We start from the raw sequence: 22,593 nt of genomic DNA on the forward strand, positions 1-22,593 counted from the left end.
TTTGGGCACTCACCCACAGGTAAGCATAGTTCCTGTTTCTGTTAGCGCTTTATCTATTGCCATTAGTGAGCACACGTTGACAGAGCCTAAGGGTCAGCAAGTGGGAAGGGAGATCAAGCCCTTCGTAAGGGGCAAGTCTGCACAAACCCATTTTCATGTAGTTCTCTAGGAAGTATTTGGGGGGGGGGGTAGTGTTACAGATGAGTTAATGGAAGTCCAGGGAAATAAAGAAGGCCTGTTAAGGACACATCAAGTTTCCTTGTGCTTGAGCAATGGCTCTCTAGGTGTGGCCCCAGATCTGCTGCAGCACCTGGGGATTTGCCAGAAAAGCACATTTGGGGCTCCACTCTCATCTACTGAACCAGAGATTATGAACAGGATTCCACAACTATTAATAGGTTTCAATGTCCTAGCAGGTTATTTTAACGCAGGCTTCCGTTTGGGAGCCACTGCTCCAAACTGCTCCAAACCTTCAAGAAGATACTGCCGAAGATACCAGGTTATCCATATGGGCAAGACCAGCTCAGTCGCTCTCAGCTTCCTGGCGACAGTTTAGTAGTATGGGGGAAGGGGACAACCAGAGCCCTAATCCTTCTTGCCATTCACACTGCACGAGCTCATCCCACACTGACAGTAGCTACTATGGGTAGCTGCAGATTGAGCAAAGAACCCTACCAGACTTAGCTCCTGGTACTACCATTGCTTCATCCGGCAAACCCTAAGGGGCATGGTCTGCTGTGCTCGAGACCAGAATGGGTGGTAGGTAATTCTACCAGTGTACAGTTACCACAGGTGACAAACTGAGTTTCCAATGATTTGCTTCAACTGGGTGTCAGGACATCTACTTGCTAATAGCCCTCCAAGGGAGGATAGGTAGCCGGTGTGGGGAAGTGGGTGCTTTTTCTACACTGCATCCCTTTCAGGCACCTAAGAAGGAACCAGCATGGATGGATGGGGGTTATTTACCTCAGTGTCAGGCCTCTGCAAAGGCCTTCCTATATGCATCTGCTGCCATCCATCAGGAGGAGGGTGGAACAGGCCCTCCCACGGCGTCTATGGCAATGTTCCTGACCCTCAGATGCTCCAAAATGATTAAATTCACAGGCAACCCTAACCCAGCAGACCCAGCCCACAGCCTGTTCTCGAAACTTCCCAAACTATTACCGAAACTCACCGCACCCATTATGCCTCTGGGCCAATGGGCAGGACAAAAATTCAGGAAGAACTTTCAATGCCTGGACAAGTAAGCCTGTTGTTTTGTTTTTCCACGCAGTGCTGAGCTAGGTTTAAACAAACAAGTACTCACACCTCCAGCTGGAGGAAGGGCAGCAAGCTGCGGCCCCGTGTGACAGCACCAGACAGGACATACACGGGACAGAAGAGCCCACTTCCGGTAAATATTTTCTCAGGTGCTGAGGGCAGCCACTCAGGCAGCTTTTTCCAAACTATTTACTACAGTTGGTACCTTTACGACATACTTCCAGCAGCCATCTAAAGAGGCATTTATATTCGCTGGGATCCAGGGCGTCCCCCTACCACACCCTGGTGCCAGTCTGGTCTCTTGACTTGTGGAGAATGCATGAAGCTTTCTCTTCCTATGACCAGGCAGAAGAGCCAGTTTCAAAGAAAGTGAAAGACAGGGTAGTCCTACAAGCTTTCCATCTTGTTCCTGCTTCTTTATGAAAGTCTCCACACAACAGCAATACAGTTTGCCCATCTTTCACAGCAAGTCTTTTTGGAGGCAGACAAGAGAGAGAGAGAAACAGAGAAACAGAGAGAGAGAGAGAGAGAGAGAGAGAGAGAGAGAGAGAGAGAAGAGAGAGAGAGAGAGAGATCCTTAGTCACAATTCTCATCCTCAAACTGCAGGAAGGTCAGGATGCATCATTTTAGATCTCCTAGTACATGACTTCTCTCCAAGGGAGGGCTATTAAAAATAGTGATGATCACAAAAAATATATAACCATTCCTAAGTGACTGGCCCACTCTAGAGCTGCCCTCCAATACCTGGGACATGCTAATGCAGAAACAACAATTTGTTCTGGTCATGCGCTAACCACTTAGTTATCTCCCAAGCTCCTTAAGATTAGTACCACTTGGCGTGGTTGAACGTCGACCCCGTGGGGATCTCTGCAGCACTTAAAAAGGACACCATGGTGTGGAGTGAGTGAGTGGTGGGCAAGAACACCCCTAACTAGATAAAATAAAGACCTGGCTCTGCATACATCTCACGCGGTTCCAGTGTTTGTCCGTAATTTAGGCCTGCATTACCTGAGTACATGAAGACAGAAGTCTCCTCACCACTCTAAATACAACTCTAAAATGTAATTGCAGGTTCCCAGCTGTGGCAGGGAGAGGGGGAAGTCAAGGAAAATAAAACTGCAATCACAGATGCGAGTCAGCAGAGGAGCAAATTTAATTCCGACCTTGATTTACGGCTTGATCTTGGGCTTATTTATGAAATCGTTTGAATCTTAATTCGTGGCTTTGCAAAGTGAAACTGTGATCTACATCAGAGGGTCACTCTGGAAATCACACTGTGTTCAGTTAGCTTGGTGGGAGGGCACCTGGAGGTGGTATCTTCTACCTAACCAGGAGAGGCCCATCATTTTAGAAGTTAAATGTTCATGCCTCAAAAGAAATGGAAGGAAAAAACAAAAAACAACAACAAAAAAAAACAACCACAGCAGATTCTTGCCTGTCATAGCGACTGCCAGCCTGCTCTCACGGTTTAAAATTACGGCCCTTCTGGCCAACAGGCAAGAACAAAAACCCTTCCTGCAGTCTGCAGCTTTGCAGGCTCCTCCCCATCAGGTTCCTCTTGTTAGTCTTCCTTTCCAGCCAGCTGTCTGGGCTTTCTAAACACCCAGCAAGGTAGAAGCAACTCCACCCTCCCAGCTCAGGCTGTATTAACATGAGCGTCGTCTCCAGGCATTTCCCTTTAGGATGAGCGTTTTAAAGCTACTTTTCCCTCCTGATCCATTCCAGCCTAGGCGCTCCTGTGAGAAAAGAGACAAAAGAGTATGTTAAAAGGGAGGGAATTATAAAAAGGCCAGGGTTAAAGTTGAAACAAGGAATAAAATTGAGTCCCACTGACTTAAAATATAAAAGTGAGGTCATGGCAGAATGGAAAATATTTTGTGGGAAACAGTTTTTTCCTTAATTAGGTATTTAGCAGTTTCTTGGTAGAAGCTTTTCCGACAGGGTTTCTCTGTGTAGCCTTGGCTGTCCTGGAACTCTTTCTTTAAACTTACTGCAAGATCTGCCTGCCTCTGCCTCAAGAGTGCTGGATCTAAAGACTGCGCCACCAGTGCCCAGCTTGCAGAGGAGTTCTTAAGTCCAGGAAAAAGGAGTTAGTTTGACAGAGACCCTTGGGAACCTAACCATTAACTAAACTAATTGAAATGCATTTAAATCAGAATTAGTCACAGTGGTGCATGTCTATAATCCTAGCACCAGGGAATGGAGGCAGGAGCACCACCAGTTTGAGGCCAGCAAATTTTTGCTGAGCTACAGAGCACAAAACTCCCCTTATATAACATGGGGCCCATATCTAAACCAACAGAAGAGATTTTAGGCAGTTACTGGTAGAGCCTACTCCTGAGAATGCTGCCTGCCTACTCACATACTGAGAGCTGATATGGACTGCAGAGCTCCTAGTGACATCACTGTCATAGGAGCAGGGCCTGTAATAACAGCAACCATCAATTTCCTGAGAGCGTGTGTTCCATATACTTCATTTAGTCCCCTCTAAGCTATTAGAGGCTAAATCGCTTAATCAAGTCCATGTGGCGTGGCTGGGATTCAAACCCACGATTTCATTGGCATCTTGACTCAAAATTAACTCCAAAATGATCTTTCAAAGAGTACACTTAGGTCCTTCTTTTCTTTCCCCTCCTTACTTTCTTTTAAGTACACATATGGTCATCTTTTTCCTGCATATAAATTAAAACGTCATTTCAGTCCCTTAAAGACAAAGCCTCTTGATCTTGTGTTGACACTTGGTGAAGGTGACAGGCATGTCAAGACCCATTATGTAACTTTACTTTTGCGTGTCTTCAATTTCCCACAATCAGAAGCCTGAGGTCTTCTTAAAACAATGTCTTAACTGGCTCTTTGGAAAGTTGGGTGAAGTCAGCCAATAGGAATCAGTGAATTGAGAGTCTAACTCTCTGAGGATGTCACCTGTGTCTACCAGCAGCTCGAGTCAAAGTCCCTCACCACACACCTGCCAGGTGCCCATGGGACAAAGAGGGCAGTTTCACAGGGATAGGACTGGCTCCAGAGTCACTTCCTGACAGACTTTTTTTCCCTGGCCTTCATCCATTCATTAATTATGTCTTCATGGGCATGGCAATCTCCCAGATGATGGCAGAAGGGCTGCTATGCAAAAAGGCTGGTGTTTTTGCTCTCACAGACAACCAGTTGGTAAACTATTTGAGTTGGCTGGCTATCGATAACTCCTTTAAAGTTTCCAGAAGAAAACCAACACTTGGGTAATCAGTTTACTATTTTTTGCTGGTCACCACTTTCATCATCAATGACTATCTCTTTGACTTCATCTCCTCTAAGGATGTGGATTTTGTTGTTTTATTACTTTATCAGTTGAGATATATAACTGACTTGATTAAAAGACAAAGAGGGAATAAAAAAGATTGTGGAAGGAAATTAGGTGAATATGTTCCTATAAACATTTTCTTTTTCTACCTTTACCTATTACTCCCATCAGACACATAAGTTAGTGGAAGACTGAATTCCTCCCTTTCCTAAAGGAAGGGAGGGGTAGGCAGAGGAGTGACAGTACTGCCCACTCTCACGCCCCACCCATTCCACCCCAGCAAAAGGTCAGGAACTTGGCTACTGGACAGGAAGTTTTCACATCCCTTCCCTTCCTAGAAAGCCTGGGTATCCTCAGGCTGGGGCTGCTGAGTTGGTGCGGACTGTACTGTAGAGCGGAAGTTTGCATCCACTACCCTGAAGCTTAAGAGCACCACAGAATTAGCCAACATAAAAGGTCAAGATGAAACAAAACCTCTCAAGTCCCAAATTCAAACCAGAACAAACCAGCTGGGTGGACATGGCATAAAGGAAATAGGCTGAAGGAAGGAAATAATTAGGCACAAAGCATTTCCTACAGTAACTCTCTCTTAACTCCCCCGATGTCTGTGTGTCTCTATCTCCACCCATTCATTAAAGCCAAGATAAAACTGAGTAGCAAATGGTGGCCTTTATATGAAAACTATGAACAAATACACTGGGAAACTTCGTTTTTTTTTTTTTTTCAGTCAAGCTGACTCTTGTAAAATAAAAATCTCTATGTTTATCTACATAGAATCAGTCCTTGAAATACAACTATCAGTTTTACAGGTTTAAAATCAGAATGGAGAAAAGTAAATGGGTCCCTACTGATTAGCAGGCAAAGCTGAAAACCATTAAATGCCACGTACTCTCACCTCCCGGATTTTAAAAATGCATCTACACAGGGACATACCAAAAGTGCACACAGGTAAGTGACCCAATGGAGACAACAGAAGGAATTACATTTGCTTGGTTAAAAGAGGGTTTCTAAGATGTCCGACTGGCCAGGTGCTACAGCTCACTCACAGTTACAAACCCACACTGAAGGCAGCTCTGGGTTCTGCCCCATGTGGCAAAATGACTCATGAATGAAATCTCCCCAGAAGTTTCTCAAAACTGGCCAAAACCTAGACACTCAGCAGACACAAACACTCTGTCCAAGAACTAAATTACCTGCTACCATTTGAACACACAAAGTAATAATTTTTAAAAAGCTATATGGCCAATGTCCATGATGATTTTATTTTGTAGGGAACAACCCCCCTCCAAATAAAACAACCCATGATTTCCCAGACACCACACAGTGCCTGGCACTTTGCACTTCTCTTTCATCACAGCATACATAAAAAAGAAAACAACAAAAACACATTAAAGACATACCCCTTAACTTAGCAGATTTAAAAGTAAATCTTGAAGCAGTGTTTTGTTATGCTTTGATTAAAACTATTTACAATTCAAAGTGCACTTGTATAAAGATAGCAACATTTCTATTAGGGTATATTCTATTTTGCTTTATTGTGGTCTTTTTATCTGGGTATAAAAACTTTTAAAGCTTTCTTCAATAAGAGTTATTCTTCTACAATACATAAGTTATTGATCCATTGAATTTCTGAACCAGTTTTTTTTTTTCTGTGCTTTTCTGCTGTACATCATTATACAAATGGCACATGCCTTTGGAGCAGGCACAGTCTGATGCTGCACTCATTAAAACTTAGGACAAGGGAAAGCATAGGAAATGACATATCAGCAGTCTAATCCTCCGGCTCGTCTTTTTGAAGAAATCACTGGATAAAACTTACAAATCACTGATAAATTCATCTTTTTGGTTAACAAAGAAATCCATTGGTACATTACTTGCTAAAAATGCAACACTGCTTTAAATTGACCACGCTCATATTCCCATCTCGATGCTCAAGGATGCCACTGTTTACAACTGGTTTGACAGGACAGGATACAGTAAGGCACGGAGTGGATGGTACAGATAAAAAACGAATACTTTAGGCCTAATCTGTTTTTCTGCACAAATACGAAAATATGTACCGTCTTCAAGATAAAATAACAAAGAAATACATAATTTTTTGTTATGAAATACCTATACAAAATTTTTAAAATTTACACCATCTGAGCTGCCATGAAAAGTTAAAAAAGTATCTTTTTTTTTTTTCCATACATAAAGCTTCCTCTCATCAGTAGGTCCATGAGAACTTAGGTTCAAAACTGTCGAGCACTCAACAGAGGGAAGAAGGCTGGAATTCCCCTTCCTGCTCTAAGCCCAACATAAGACAAAAACGAAGGTCAGATGTGTTGACAGTAGTGTATTCTACACATTATGAACAACTGAGATTGAGGAGCAATCAGGATGAGAGCCCACTGGTACCCTAAGTGACTGAGGGATGCGTAAGGCACTTTGTGCGAGAGCAGCATCCTGGCACAGGGATGGTGAGCACGAGGACTGCAGGAGGCTCCTCGGATGGACGCAAGCACAGGAACATCTCTACAGCAGGGAAGACACAGTAGGTAGAACTCAGAGGCCAATGCTACACTGAAGTGGTCACTCGGTCAGGGGTGTGGTTGACCTCGTTTTTGTTTGAATCCAGTCCTTTGGCAGCATTCATGTCGTTCCGTAAATTCTCCACTGACTTTTTCATGTTCTTTAATTCTCCTGGGTGTGGAGTGGCTCGCCTCTGAAGTGTTCTCTGCAAACAAACAGAGGGGCCCAAGTGTTTGGTTTTATCCACTATTGTTTCAAAGCATGCAGCTTTGAGGCTAGAACATTCCAATCCATATTTTACAACTTCAGAAATCCAAGTTCCAGGGGAAGCAGCTTTATTCCCAGCTATGTGCACTCATCAGCTGCTCACCCAGAGTTCATAGAACATTAAAGTAACTTTGTAGTCATGACAGACGATATTACTTTTAGAATAAAGGAATACATTTAAAAGTTAGTATAAAACATATTCTACATGTTGATGGAAAATAACAAAATTTAAGATATAATTATAGAATAAAGAAGAAAAAGAAATATCCTAAATTAAATTTAATGTATATATATACATATACATATACATATACATATACATATACATATACATATACATATATATATATATATATATATATATATATATATATATATTCAGAGTGGCTCTGGTTTCCTTCACCACTCGAGCCTTGGGAGTTGAAAAAGAGAAAGCAAAACAATGGGACTTCATCTGGTTTGACTGCTGTGGGCCATTCACTGTTCTGATGAAAGTAACAAAGGTCACCATGGTGCTGAGAGCTAAGTAACAGGCCTTAGCAATTTGTAAATTTTCCCGTTAATTAATATGTGACATTCTCATTATCTCACAAAGTGGCGTTTCCATCTTTTGAAAGACCTATCTTGGAACACATTAGCTTAACAAAGAGCATTACTGAGGTGGTAAAGAACCACTGAAATAATTACACTCTGGACATTAGTGGTAGGCATTAAAGAACTACCAACTTTGAAGTTCTTTTATCATCCCTTATTCCCATTTTTCTCCCTACTAAGGCAGGTGCCGAAAGTCTCATCTGGGGACAACTGGATAACTAAAGACAATTTTAAAGTACCCTTTGCTTGCAGGGAGGTTGGGGTTTCGAGCACCCGCTCTAAACACTGCTTATGAAAACCCAACTGGTACAGAGAATTTAAAGAGCTAGTGTAGGGGCTGGAGAAATGGCCCAGCAGTTAAGAGCACATAACTGCTCTTCCAGAAGACTCAGGCTCAGTTCCCAGAACCCATGTTGGACAGAATACAACTGCTTGTAACTACAGTCAGCAGCACCAGGGCATCCAACAGCCTCTTCCATCCTCCTTGGGCAACATGCATACTCAAACACACATGCACACACATGACTGGAAATTAAAAAAAAAAAAAAAAAACTTAAAAAAGAAAGTACCAGCCAGTGTAAATCAGTATCAAATCAAGAACTGAGACACAATACATCTGAGAGACATTTTCAAATATGAACCGAAAGAGTGGAGCTTCAAATATATTCCTGATTTATAAATGGAAACTTGCCAAGTTAGTTCAACCAAGATCACAAAACTCTACATAAGGGCCATGGTGGTCTGAAGAGAGATGCCTTGCACTGAGTCACATATGACATGTGAATGGAATTAACACCACCCAGCCATAAGCAGTATTGGAGTTAGGAAGACTTCGTCTTTCACACAAGCGAAAAAAGAAAAACAAAACAAAACACAAAAAAACAAAAACAGAAAAAGAAAAAGAAAAAAGAAAAAAGGAAAAATTGCTAATTTTAGAGAAAAATATGGGGACAGAGGGAGAAGCTATCACAAATAAAAACGCCACAACCATTCAAGTAACAAAAATGTCAAAAATTCAATCTGTATCAGTGCTTGGAGAATTAGTATTGTTTAAAAAACAAATGAACAAACAGAAAACCTAGATGTGGAAAGGCAAAAATACAAAGTATACTATACAAAAACAAAGAAAATCCATTATTAGGCGCCAGTGTCAATCTTGGATGAATGTCCACTCCCATACCGTTTCGTTTTCCTCTTCATCCTTTTCATCTTCCAAAAACCGGATTGCACTAACTCTGTGTACTGTGCGGTCATTCCAGGCATCCTCAGAGATGTCACTCACCAGGCTTTCCAGGGCACCACAGCGAGACAGGCTCTCTGCAGTGACAAAGACAACATCAGCAGGGAATGCTGGCCATGGAACTGGGAATGGCTACACTGTAATTTAGTGGCTCACTGGTCAGAACCCACACAGAGGACCACAGTGCCAAAAATAAGGAGGGCAGACCACTGTTGCAACCTCCAAACTTGGCTTTTGGTTAAAACATAAAACAAGAAGCAAAAAGGCCTGGGCAGAATTGGTCCTTTCTCGGGGAACTCCACTTGACATCCTCTGGGGTACTGATTAGATTGGGATGCTGAATGCTTCATCATAAACAGTTCAAACACACTGAAGGGTGCTTTGTGGCTCTTTGTCACACATTAAGCACAGTTTCCTGGTTTTTTGTTTGTTTGTTTGTTTGATTTTTTGTTTGTTTATTTGTTTCTTTTTATCATGGTATGGCTGCAGTTGAGGGAGGCTGGTACCCTCCTTCATGGCAATTTGCTATACTTTCCTGAGGCCAGCAAGGTCATTTTGGAGTTTCAGCTTGGGGGTCCCCAGTATTCCTGCTGAACCCATCTCTCTCAGCAATGGATTCATACCATCATTTTGACATTTGTATGAATGTTGTTTTTAACAGAATTTACAAAACAAAGATAAAATCCTTCAAAATAGTTCACTGGTTTAAAGACACTGTGCCAGTGGTGTTAACTGGGAATCCTCCAATTCGGTTTGAATTTTAACTCCACTGATGAGCAGTCTACTTTCATCCTTACTGTGTCATTCCAAATCAAAGAGTTGCTTTTAGAATTTCAGTCAGGATAAACAGATGCCAGTGACCTTTTCCTATAAAGACCTAGAGGGCCCTTTCAGAGTAGCCACACAAACGCCTTGCCTTGCTTCTACTAAGGCAAACCGAACAGATGCAAGCACACTTGGGAAGTGGGGGCCCTATGGGTAAGACATTAGCTCCGGTTCATGGTCCTTAAGAGAGAATCACCTTGGCAGATAGGTTCGGAAGGCATCTGAGGAAGTAAGACACAAGTTAAAATCTTCTCCCCTGTGGTGTGGTCAGTGTCAGTCTGGAACGTGAGGAGAGGCTGTGACTGGTTGTCAGATAACCACAAGGCCTTTAACTTCAGGGTGGTCAGCGACAGGGGCAGATGACGCAACCTGACATAAAACAAGAGACGTTACAACCTGGAATGTCGGAGAATTGACTCTGGCTAACGCAGACAGGAAGAAAATAAAATAAAATAAAATAAAATAAAATAAAATAAAATAAAATAAAAGAGAGCCCCCAGACTGGGTCCAGAGTGTAAAAAGATGACAAGTGAGGTGCCCGCTTCTCTTTACTGCTACCTCTTCTCTCTGCAGGACCTCCAGAACACAGGGCTAAACAGCCCAAAGAAGTACAAGACACATTTGAAGGCCTTGTTTTAGCTTAAGGACAGCTAATTAAGCAGCATAACTAAAGGACCCAAACACAGTTCTTACCGGTACACGGGGCTGCAGCCTCACAATTAGGCTGCTGGGAGTCCCCGGGGGTGATAGGAAGGAGGGGGGGGGTGGTAGGAAGGAGAGAGGCAGAGACAAAGATGAAATCACTCTGCACCTGCTGCGCTCACTGTCTCTGGGGAGCCCCTTCTAGTATTCCTTTAAATGCTGATCTTTCAGCTCCCAGTCACTCTCAGTTCTCAGACTCAGGTGATAATTAACAGTCACACCACATTATTTAATTTCACATGAGAGAATCCACATAAGAGCACTTTAAAAGTTGAAATGTGACACCTGAATAATAGGTGTATATTTACACTTGCACCAAGATTGATAGACAAGCCACTGTCAAAATGTCCTTCATAAAAGTAACCATGGATGATGGACTGTCACCTGAGCGTGTAAGCTGAAATAAACCCTTCCCTCCTCAACTTGCTTTTGGTCATCATGTCTATCACAGCAATAGGAACGTAACTAATATATAGAAATTGGTGCTGGGATTGTGGGTCATTGCTGTGACAGACATGACCATGTTGTTTTGGGGAGGACTGTGAGAGTGTTTGGAACTCTGGGCTGGGAACGACACTAAATAGTTCTGTGGAAGCTTAGAAGATAGCAATGTTGAAAACAGGGCAGACAATAGAGGTCTGGCTTGTAAAGTTTCAGAGAAAAGCAGACTCTACTTGGACCATTGGGTAGTATTTCGAATTAAGAATCTGTGGTTCTAATAAGCTAGGGTTGAAGAATCAGATATGACTAACAAAAGACCAGTACCAACCACTGAAGTGAAACTTTTGTTTTACTGGCACAATTGATACTGGTTAGCTGGAGCTGAGAAATTAACTGTTGTCCTATTTAGGGTCTCTATTGCTGTGATAAAATACCAGAACCGAAAGCAACTTTGGAAGGAAAGGATTATTTTGCTTATGAATCCACATCACAGTTCATCATCCAGGGAAGTCAGAGTAAGAACTCAAGGCAGGAACCTGGAAGCAGGAGCTGATGCAGAGATCATGGACAAGGGCTGTTTACTGGCTTGCTGGGCCTGCTTTCTTATACACTGAGGAACACCAGCCCAGGGGTGGCATTGTCCAGTGACCTGCACCCTCCTACATCAACCATACAGGCATTCTCTCAAAACAATCTAATGGAGACATCCTCTCTGTAGCAATTCCTTCTTCCCAAACGACTCTGGCTTTTGTGGAGTAGACATAAAACTAGCCAGTAGGCAATGATTAAGAGACCAGCATCACTGGGATAAAAACTTCTGGGAACATTTTCCCAGGGTCAGTGCATAAAAGCCATGGTCCAGAGTGAGCCAAGGCTGCATGTCATGCTGGCAGCTGAACTGGTAATATCTAAGAGTCTCACAGGTGGGACTCATCCTGAAGCCATAAGGGGGACATGGAGAGCAGCTGAGGCTTGGCACTTTAAGAGGCCAGGAGAAGCCATTGGTGAAGGTATAGCCTCAATTAGTGGAGGCCTCAGGATTGAAGGGGTCTTGGAGAAAAACTGAGGTGTGCACCGTGTAGCAGAATCAGGCCATCGATGAAGGTGCAGCCTATGGTGACCCCAGCACATTGGAGATGCCAGGACCGAAGGACAACAACAGCTGTGGAGTGAAGCTGGCCTGAGCATAAGAGTCAAGCTGTGTTTGCTGCAAATGACAGAGCTGAAGAAATTGGGTCTCCCTTTGGAGCCCTTTGGAGCCCAGAAGACCTGAGTCCCAGATATCAGACACAGAGCATACTGTGTCTGAACTTGGGTTTTACTTTTATTTGATGTGTACTGGTATTTACCTATTGGGGTAAAAATAATGTAGCTTTTTTTTATTTTTAATTTTACAGGAGCCCACAGTTGAGATTTGGGATATTTTAAAGAGACAAAATTCTACATTGTTTGAATTTTTAAAGACTGTGGGGGCTTTTAAAGTTGTTTATGTTTTATATTGTGATATTAATATGAATTAAGAGTATGAACAAGGAAGGAACACTTACAGTTGAAGTGGTGTGTCTATGTCCCAGGCTGACAAATGGTCAACTGTCCTGGTTGATTTTGTCTTTTGTTTGCTTTGTATTTGATTTTGTGTGTGTGTGTGTGGGGGGGTTCTCAGTCAGTTTGACACAAGCTAGAATTATCTGAGGAACCTCAATTAAGAAATTATCTCCATCCAAATTGCCTATAGGCAAGTGTGTAGGGCATTTTCTTGATTAATGATTGAATCAAAAGGACCCAACTCATTGTGGGTGACGCCACTCCTGGGAGGTGGTCTCAGGATGGTAAGAAAGCAAACTGAGCAAGCCAGGGGTATCGAGAATAAGCAGCACTCCTCCATGGCTTCTGCTTCAATTCCTGCCTCCAGGTTCCTGCCTTGGCTTCCCCCAGTAATAGAGTAATACCTGAGATGAAATAAACACTCTCTTCCCCAACTTGCTTTCAGTTGTGGCTTCTATCAGAGTGGGAACCTAAGACAATATTTCACTAGTGAAGGTGACACTTGTTTCCCTGCAGTGAATAACTCACACCGATACAAGGACAGCCGAGGAATCTAAGGCAAAGCAGCAGCTGTCTCTACCCGCTGCTCACTTAGATGTGGCTGCTCAGGTGAGGCAGGCAAGTGAAATCTCCTATGCTGCCCGAAAAATAATTTCTCTCTCTGTAACAAATCTATTGCATACGCAATCAAACTCAAGGAGGTTAAGAGGCTGGTTTTTTTTTTTTTTTGGGTCAGGCACTGTGACAGAGATATGTACATGCATACATACATATGTGACTATAAACTACCTGAGGACACAGCTCAGCGGTAGGGCATTTGTCTAGCATGTACTAGGCCCTGGGTTTGACTCCCAGCAGCAATAACATAAACAGATACATGGACACACAGCACAAGCATCATGGATGAATCTACTTTTCTATCACAGGAATGAAAACTCAATTTTTACTCTTTCTTTTTAAAATCAGACTTAAAAGCCTCTGAAATGTTAAAGTGTTGCTCAAGAACATTACAGTCAACAACTCTGCTGTCCTTGTTCACAACTGCACAAAGGGAGGGCGGGGAATCAAGACTTGAAAACTGGCACAAAACAGACAATCTGCTTCCCCAGTGCCCCAGAGCCATCACTGGCTTTCCAGTGAGCAGTAGCAAAGACGCACGGCAGGCTAAAAATATCACCAACAAATAACAGCTTCCATGGATGACAAGTGGGTGATAAAAGCTGAAATAAATTGCTGGACTCTACAGCTGCAGACCTTGTAATCGTATTCCAACTCACATTAATGAGTTGTCTGAAACACTGGCTTTCTTGTGAATAGCCCAAGTGCCAGCCAGCTCCAATGCGGGTGCTGATGACCAAGTATACACCCCACGCCAGCCTGGCCTCAGCGGCTCTGTGCACAGAGATGTAACCTGTAGTGCTCCTGTCCCTGCAGTCTGCATAGGATTCGCTGTGGCCTACTCACTGCAGACACAGACACCCTCCTTTGCCTCTCAGGAAAATCATCCAACTGGAAGTCGGAAAATACCAACAATATACCCCAGCTTTCCAGGGGAGTTAAGTACACTTTAAAACTTAATTTGGTACCTTCTCTATAGCACCAAATAACAGGATCAGCACAAGAAGCCATGGTCTTGCTTCCACATATCTCTAAGCTCTATTCAGGGCCACACTCCCAGAAATGAAAAGCTGGTATTTACTGTTTCACACTGATGGTCTAGGAGAAGAGCAAAACAAACTGTGAACAACCCAGCCTCAAGTGACCTTCCATGCCTCGAGAATATTACAGCAATTGCTTTGACAGAGCTACTGAAGAACTCAGTGTGCCTACTGGCTAATGTTGTGTTAACCAGGGATTGAACAATGTTATACTTTAATGTTTCATTTGTTACTTCCAGGTAGAATTTCCTGGTTTCAAGCAGTTTTCAAAATGTTTGGAGTGTATAAAAGGTTAAACAAGAACATTTGAAAAAAAAAATAGCAAATCTCTCAAATGAAAGTCCCATGTACTCGCAAGTCTCCACCATCCTCTCTACTGACATGGGAGCCACTGTCAATAGTTTGGTGTAGTCACATATGGTTTTAAGAATCAAGAAAACAAAACTGAGTGCAACAACATTCAACTTGCTTTTTCACTGAGCATCATGAGTCCTCATTTGAATGCAGACAAATAATCTCACTTTTGATGACTTAATATCCCAGTTTTAAATGGTTTAAATTGTTTTATTAGGATATATGTGTATATACATCCAGAACACAAAACTCAAGTCTAACCTATTCCCTTACTAACTGACAGTTTCTAGTACCTGGTACTATTTACATTGACGCAAGATCCCCAAGTACCCTATTTGTATGTTCCTGGTGAGTATTTCTAGGCAGAGAGTTTATTAAGAGTTAAGAAATTTTGTCCTGTGCCCCAGAGTAGCTGATGATACAGAACACTTCCTGCCACTGCCACAGAGGGCTTCATAGTTCCCACACGGTACTCTAGAGTCACCCTTGTGGTGATTCATCCTGCCAGGTCTATTACAGCGAGTTCCTGCACAGTCGTAGGCAGCCTCACTGGCGAGCACCACTATTACATACTTGAGATTAGAGCTAGACGCTGCACCTTCAATCATCTCCCATGGACGGCATTCCTGCAAGTTCCAACACTGACTTATTATTATTATTATTATTATTACTTTCAATACTGAAATTTTAAGACAAGTAGTGATTAGACATTTTAAAGGCTGAGAATTTAGCTATGAATTTATATATGGATGGACAAAATGGAGCATTTCACTGACTCAGATGGAGACTATGCCCTTCAGCTTCTGAACTAAGTGTCTCCACCCCACCCCAAGCATAATAAAAATGTAACTTCCCTTTCTTCTGAGCACTGGAGAACTGTGCCACTACTCATAGGAGACAGTTTCAGAAACCACAGCCAGTTGTCTGCTCAAGGATTAGGAATGTCAATTCATGATTCCCAGTGTGGCCAAGACTGGGAAATGTCCAGAGGTCCTGAGTTTCCCCGGCTGCAGAAAGGAAGCTGCAAAGAACAGTACTTCCCAGGAGCAAAGGCTCCAGCGAGCAGACAGCAGAAATTGACATTCAGTCCAAATCAATCCTGAGTTTGCAGTCACCTCTTAATGGCCTTAAGAACCCATCAAGATTTCCCCAGAGGATTAACCTTTAAAAAGGTGAGCATTCCGAGGCCATAGCTCACCTCCAATTACAGCTTATTTAGCCCCAGCTGTCCAGGGTCCAATGCAAAGGATGAAGACTGTTAGCTTGTGCCTGACCTAAGTGACCAGCTAGTTAGTATGTGGGAGCCATTCCCCAAGTGCTCTACCCTGAGGGCCTTTACCAAGTAAAATCAGCTTTCTCCAGTTTAATACATTACTGTTTCTCTATCCCCATCACATTCAAAAGCAATTTTTAGATTCCTGTTAGCAATGAAGATTTTTAACACTTTTTGAAACACCATGCTGCTCATTCTGCAAAGCTATTAGCATTTTTCTTCAGTCAAGTATTTACCACCCACCATGTGCTAGATGCTGTGATGGGGGGGGGGTGATACGGTGGCTCCGAAGCAGACTGTGTACCTTAAGATAACATCAAGCTCAGATGGGTTACACACATACATGCCAACAGGCATCACTACAGGGCAAGCTCTTTCCGAAGGTCCAAAGGGAAAACCCCAAGAGAAAGTAAAGAGGGTGATGAAGAGCCAAGGCAGAGTCAGGGAAGGGGGTCCCAGGTAGAAAGGCTAGCTTGTGCAGGCCCAGGGAGAAGGTGCATATGGCATCTGGAGTGATGAAACTAACTCCGAATGCTTGAAAGGGGACTGCACTCTAAACCATGATGCCTGGCACAGTGCAGAGATGGAAATATGAAGGGTAGCGGTGTTGTGTCACAGGGGCACTGTCTGCTTCTAACTGTAGCTAGGATTCTGAATCATTTGAATACTCTGACACTATGGAGCCTCTCCCCATACACATGCCCCAACACACACAACTTCATTTACAAAGTCAGGAGATTGAAAACAACTAGCACAGAATATCAAGACCTGTGTTTCAAATTCGGCCAGGCTTGATAGTATGTGACTCTGGTCCCTGCTTCTTGGGAGGCGAGGGCAGGAGGATGGCCCCAGCCTAGCTTCAATATCATACTGAAAACTGTACCCTGACTCAGAAGAAAAAACAAAGTTCAAACTGATTCAAGCTTATTTTGGAACGAAACATCTCTAAGGCCCACTGTGACTACCAAAAGTAGCTGCTGAAGCTAAGGCAAAGCCTCCGGTCCCACCTGGTCTTCTGGATGCACTATCATCTAGGAAGCACACTGCTCTGAAATAGCCGAAGTTCAGGTTCTGCTGTCACTGCTCCACCTGGCTCTAGCAGTTTGGTCCCCATCACGAATTCTCTAACCCCTCCTGCTGTTCAGTTAAGCAGTGTAATGCCACAGCTGCAGAGATGCACGGCAAAGAACGGGGCTCGGTGTATTATTTATTTCTCTCCAGCAAAAACCTTACTTACCTGTTCCCTGCCACATCTAGGACATGAAGTTCCATGGCCTGTGACACCTCTGAAGGTATTCGAGTCAGTCTGTTGTTCCGTACACAGAACACAGTGAGGTTGCAGCACCCGCCGATCTACAGTGGGAGAGAAAAATCATGTTTTTTTTTTTTTTTTTTCTTCTCCATTTTGAGGAGAGTTGGGGGTGGGGCAGGATATTTTACCAACAGCCATGAAAAAGCTGCATAAAATATATGATTTTAAATGTCACTTAAGAAGCATATATGATTACTGTAAATTGTTATACAAAATGTTAAACATGTTCTAAATTGAACAAAGAAAATAACACTGTCATTATTTTTCATTGCTGATACCTAAAGCAGCTGCACTGGTTAAATGTTAACTAAACTGCACAAGTCCAGGAAGTATTATTCAGTCATAAGAGAACTAAACAATTCTACTTCAAAATATTAGGCCAGAGATAACACTGACATGAATACACACAGCTCAAGGCCTGTCCTATAACTCCAGTGTTTTCAATATTCCAGGGTTAAGAAAGGGAGAGAGGGACCTGACAGATAATACATGAAATGTCACTAAATACATTTTGATAGCTTTGGGTGACTCATAAATTAATTTGGCAAAATCACTTTCCCTGGAGGAATGCAAAACCAGTAACATTTCAGCAAGAAGCGACATTGATAAATATAAACATTTGTCTCAGTCATGGTCTGCTGTTAACAACTTCGTTAAACCAGGAGCAGCATCTGAATCCAAGGCTATTCCAGGGTGGCTGAACTTCCTATGTGTGGTCTTCAAGACACACTAATTCAAGACTTTGCTGGACACATCAGCCAAGGATTTTCAAGTCAAAAAAGCTGAACCAAAGGGGAGGAAAAATAACTCGATCTCAGACACGAACTTCTCCAAGCTTCTGTGAAGCATCGAGTTCTTCTGGTCTTTGCCATCCAGGGTAGAAAAATCTCATGAAGGGACCCACTGATGTCTCTCAGACACATGGGAAAGGGATACCCCAGGGCTTCTCCCTAGAGGAAGAGTCTTGATTCCTCAAGGGTGCCTGAGTATTATATCTCCTGCCCTGTTTCATTTATGTGTATACTTAATATATGTATACAACACCCAAAAAGGAGCACAAAGGCATCTTTACAAAATTGCTACATAGTTAATTTCATGCATTATCGTCTTTTTGTCTTCTAAGAATATCAGGATTTGCAATTACTACATTTAACTTCAACCATAATAGATGTAAACATATAAACATTATAAAACACACAGATTTTCCTTTGCCTCATCACACACAGAACACCCCAATATGTGGAGGCCATGCCTTTCAGGTCTCAGAATTCAAGTTTCCCACCCCAATAAAACTAGTTTATTCACTTTTTTGTTGTCTGTTTGTTTTTCAGACAGGGTTTTTCTGTGTAGCTTTGTAGGTCAGGCTGGCCTACAAACAAACAGAGATCCATCTGCCTCTGCCTCTGCCTCTGAAGTGCTAGGATTAAACACATGTGCCACCACTGCTTTTTACATCATTACTTCTTATAGAAACACCTTTCTTCTTCCTATTTTTAAAAATCTTAACCAGGCTGAATGTCCTTTAGCCCCTCCATAGTTTTCCCAGAACCTCTGGTCATTATGATGATAAACAGCCATCTATATTTCTTTCATAATTCTGAACTTACACTCTAACAGGGAAAAAGTGTCTCCTGAAAATCCTCAAGGTCACTTGATGAGATTACTGCTTCTTTGTACGTGGATACATATGGTTGCAATACTTGACAAGAATAGTTCCTTTCTTATGTACCCTCCATCCATCCATTGCCCATGCACCTACCAAATTGCTCAACTATGTTTGTTCATCTTAAGAACTATCTATCTGCCTGACTGAACAGCCCAACACCCTTTTATATGAAAATCAGCAAAGAACTGATGGGAGCTCACTATCACATTACTCGAATCATTTGTGGGTATTTTCATCTCTCTTTTGGTTTCACAGGCAGAATCTGAAGGTTTCCTGGCGGTCATCAGGATCAAATGTCTATTATCACTTAGAAATTCTGGGAAGCAGAGCCACTGTTTAAATAACCTATTACCAGTTGTGTAGGAAGCTGGTATTTTAAACCTCCCTTAAACCACTAATAACACCTTCTGAGAATACAAGGGTTTGGAATTTGGAGTCTCTAAAAACTACAGAATGTAGCAGGAAACCCAAGTTTAGCTCTTTTGTGTCTATGTTAATTCAAAATGATCCTATAGTTAACTGTCTGCCACTGAGTAGGCCTAGGAAGGGCCTGGAGATCACCATGGAAACTTTCAGAGCAGAGGTTCTCAACCTTCCTAATGCTGGGACCCTTTAATATAATTCCTCATGTTGTGATGGCTCCCAGCCCCAACCATAAAAGTGTTTTCCTTGCTACTGCATAACTGTAATGTTCCCAGTATTATGGACCAGGATGTAAATATCTGTGTTTTTGGATCGTCTTAGGTGACCCCCTGTGAAAGGGTCACGGCCCACAGCTTGAGAAGCACTGTTGCAAGGGCGAATGCTTATGGAACAACCTGGAGACAATGCTCAGATTGAAGATTCAGAGCAGCAGCCTAGGTCAGCCACCTGTGCTGCTTGCATCCCACTCTGCAAATGGCTGCCTGCATGGAGGAGACCTCTTTCTCTCATTATTGTCCTTTCAGTACTGGTAACAGAATAGAACCCACATTTCATAGGCAAAGAGGAAAACTTACAAGAAAAGGTGAACAAAGGGAATATACAGCCCTGCTGTATTATATAAACGTTCCCTACTTGAACATTTTTCAAATTATATGGTTTGGGGATTCCACAAATTATTGGACCATATATACAACACGACACTATAATCTTTAGCATATATACCACCAAGAACATGTTCTATTGTCATTATATTTCTCAAGATTTTATTGGCCACACTGTATTTCAGCCTCCAGATACATAACAGATTATTTAACAAACATCCATGGCTGATGACACTAGTTAGTTCCCAACACTTTGCTTCTCTTGCTACACTAGTTCAATCAGTGTTGATACTGATCTGTCTACACCTCACAAACAGGAGCAAGCCCTTCCACAGCACCTGACACAAGGGACTGGTCCATAATAGCTACCTCTGTATACTCTTCAGGACAGTTTCTGGTCCACAAGAGCTACTTCGTGTCTTGGGATGGTGCCTGGAGCACGTTTGATGCTCCTGTATAAAATCTGAGAGACAAGTCTTGTGTGTGTGTCTTAATATCAATGGGCTGTTTTTTTTTTTTTTGTTTTGTTTTTTTTTAAAGGATACTTCTCTAGAAACAGAAGAACAAAAGGTATATTTCTAAGTCTTGAATAATATCCGTCGTCTCTCCCACAACAGCCCTAACAATTTATACTTACACAATATTATGTACTTTCCTGCAGTATTTGTCAATGTTTGGCGTTTCACTTAAAATCTAAAAGGTCTTCACACTTCTATGAGGCTAATTTCCCCCTTTCGAGGTATCACTTGGTTTTGGTTTAGCTAACTTTGCCGTGATATACACAGCTTTTGCTCAGTGGCATGAAGGAATTTCTGATAATAGTTAAGATCTTCGTTTGTGATTAAATGTCTTCCTACCCATACAGTTGTTATCCTCCTTCAGATAAGGAATCTTCCAGGTAGACAAAACCATTGTACTCATCAACTGTTTCGTGCTTTTCACACCTGTGATCTTAATGTTCACCTGCAGGTCAGGTGGCAATCTCATCTTTTCTCAAGTCCTGTTCTCCTATTTTATAGACACAGGGTTTCTTGCTTGCCTGCAACTCCCTAGGTAGGCTAAGCTAGCAGGCCAGGAAGCCCCAGGGATTCAGTCTCTGTTTCCACAGTGCTGGGGTTACACGCTTTGCTTTTCTTAACGAAGGCCTCCAGGGACTGAACTCAGGTCCTCATGCTTGTGTGGCAGGCATTTTATTCACTGAGCCATCTCTCGAGCCCTGTCAAGTGTTTCTTTAATGATTTATTCCCTGTTTTAAATTTAGGAATGCATTCTCAGTCTTCAGATCTTATGGTCAATTGTATTTTATTATAATATGTATAGGTTTTATATTACATTTATTATCAATAATTTTAAGATGCAAGAGCAACTTAGACTGAAACAAATTTAAAGTGTAAGGCAAAAAACTGTGAAATAAATACTCTAATATCATAATCATTTCTGAAGAGCAAAAATATTAACAGGGCATTAATACTTCACATTAAATATATACACACATATATATGAATGTTCTACAAATTCTACATTATCCCATTTGACCAAATAGGTGTGATATAGTTGGGGGTGCCTTCCTTAGTTGATCCAATACAGACAAAAATAACAAGCAAAACTCCCCTTTGTATTCTAAACTTGGCCATACTTGGTCATATGCTCAATTTCTTTTAACCAGAAGGTGTTTCAAGGTGGCATTTGGCTGGGGAATACTGAAGGCCCTGCCTTCATTCATCAGACCCACAATTGCACACCAGCTCCCTGCCTATTAAATCAGGCTCCTACATTTTCATCCCCTTAACTCTTCCCCTTTCCTGGAAGTATGAAAACTTAAGCGACAGAGTGAGAGAGAAAACACAAAAGCAAGTGGCTGGGGGCTCAGAAGCATGCCATGTGTTGCAAATGAGCCAGACTTAGCCTTTCCACCACAAGCTAGAGTCATGCTGACAGAGAACAAGGCAGGGAAGGCAGATGAGGTGGCAAAAGATGCCTTTCAGAGTTTCTGAATGACTTACAATGTAAGTCACAGAAAAGCATTCTTTTGTGAAATAATGACCTGAACAAATGTGAGAAGCACATAATGATACAAGAGTCCAGGTCATGCGGGTATTACATTTATTTATAGAGAAAACGCCCGTGGTTTACAATGATGAACACAGAGCAACCAGCCAGTCTGAGTCTCCATGCACTTACGAAGCAAAACAGGAATTAGAGATGTAAGTGTAGTCAGAACAATACTTACAAGGTGACAAGTTTACCTGACTTTTCTAAAATTCCAAGCAGCTAACAATTAAGAAAACAAGAGACATTCATTGATTTCCAAATGTTTACTACAAATGACACCATGAAACACAAACAGGATCCTTCACCATGCCCCAAACAGAACAAACATCTTCCCCTCAGTCATTTGGGAAAATATGGAAATACATGCGGCTGGAGTAAGGAGCTGTGCCATTAAGACTGACGATATACAATACCATAAAGTAAGACAAGGATGACACAGTATAGGGATAACTATGGACACAGCAAACCAACAGCAATTACACAGGTATCGATCTGGGATATGAAAATTGATTACTTTTTGTCTTAGCTTAGATATGTGATGTATGCAACTTAATTGATCAAGAAAAAAGGTA

The 22,593-nt window shown here is 42.2% G+C and overlaps 1 protein-coding gene across 3 annotated transcripts in view; it reads right to left on the minus strand.

Moving 5' to 3' along the window:
• Positions 1-2,390: 2,390 nt before the first annotated feature.
• Positions 2,391-22,593, minus strand: part of Lrrc1 (leucine rich repeat containing 1) — a 119,807-nt gene continuing 99,604 nt past the window's right edge. For 2 of the 3 annotated variants that reach the window (XM_027411112.2, XM_027411114.2), the window contains exons 11-14: positions 17,204-17,319; positions 10,190-10,362; positions 9,109-9,245; positions 5,792-7,272 (exon numbers count right to left, since the gene is read on the minus strand). In XM_027411112.2, coding sequence (XP_027266913.1) covers positions 7,114-7,272; positions 9,109-9,245; positions 10,190-10,362; positions 17,204-17,319 — 585 coding nt within the window. In that variant the 3' untranslated portion in view covers positions 5,792-7,113. Of the gene's footprint in view, positions 2,998-5,791; positions 7,273-9,108; positions 9,246-10,189; positions 10,363-17,203; positions 17,320-22,593 lie in introns of those variants that run through there. The other variant, XM_027411113.2, reaches the window with a different exon arrangement.

This window comes from Cricetulus griseus, chromosome 4, assembly GCF_003668045.3.
Source record: "Cricetulus griseus strain 17A/GY chromosome 4, alternate assembly CriGri-PICRH-1.0, whole genome shotgun sequence".
Lineage (NCBI taxonomy): Eukaryota > Metazoa > Chordata > Mammalia > Rodentia > Cricetidae > Cricetulus > Cricetulus griseus.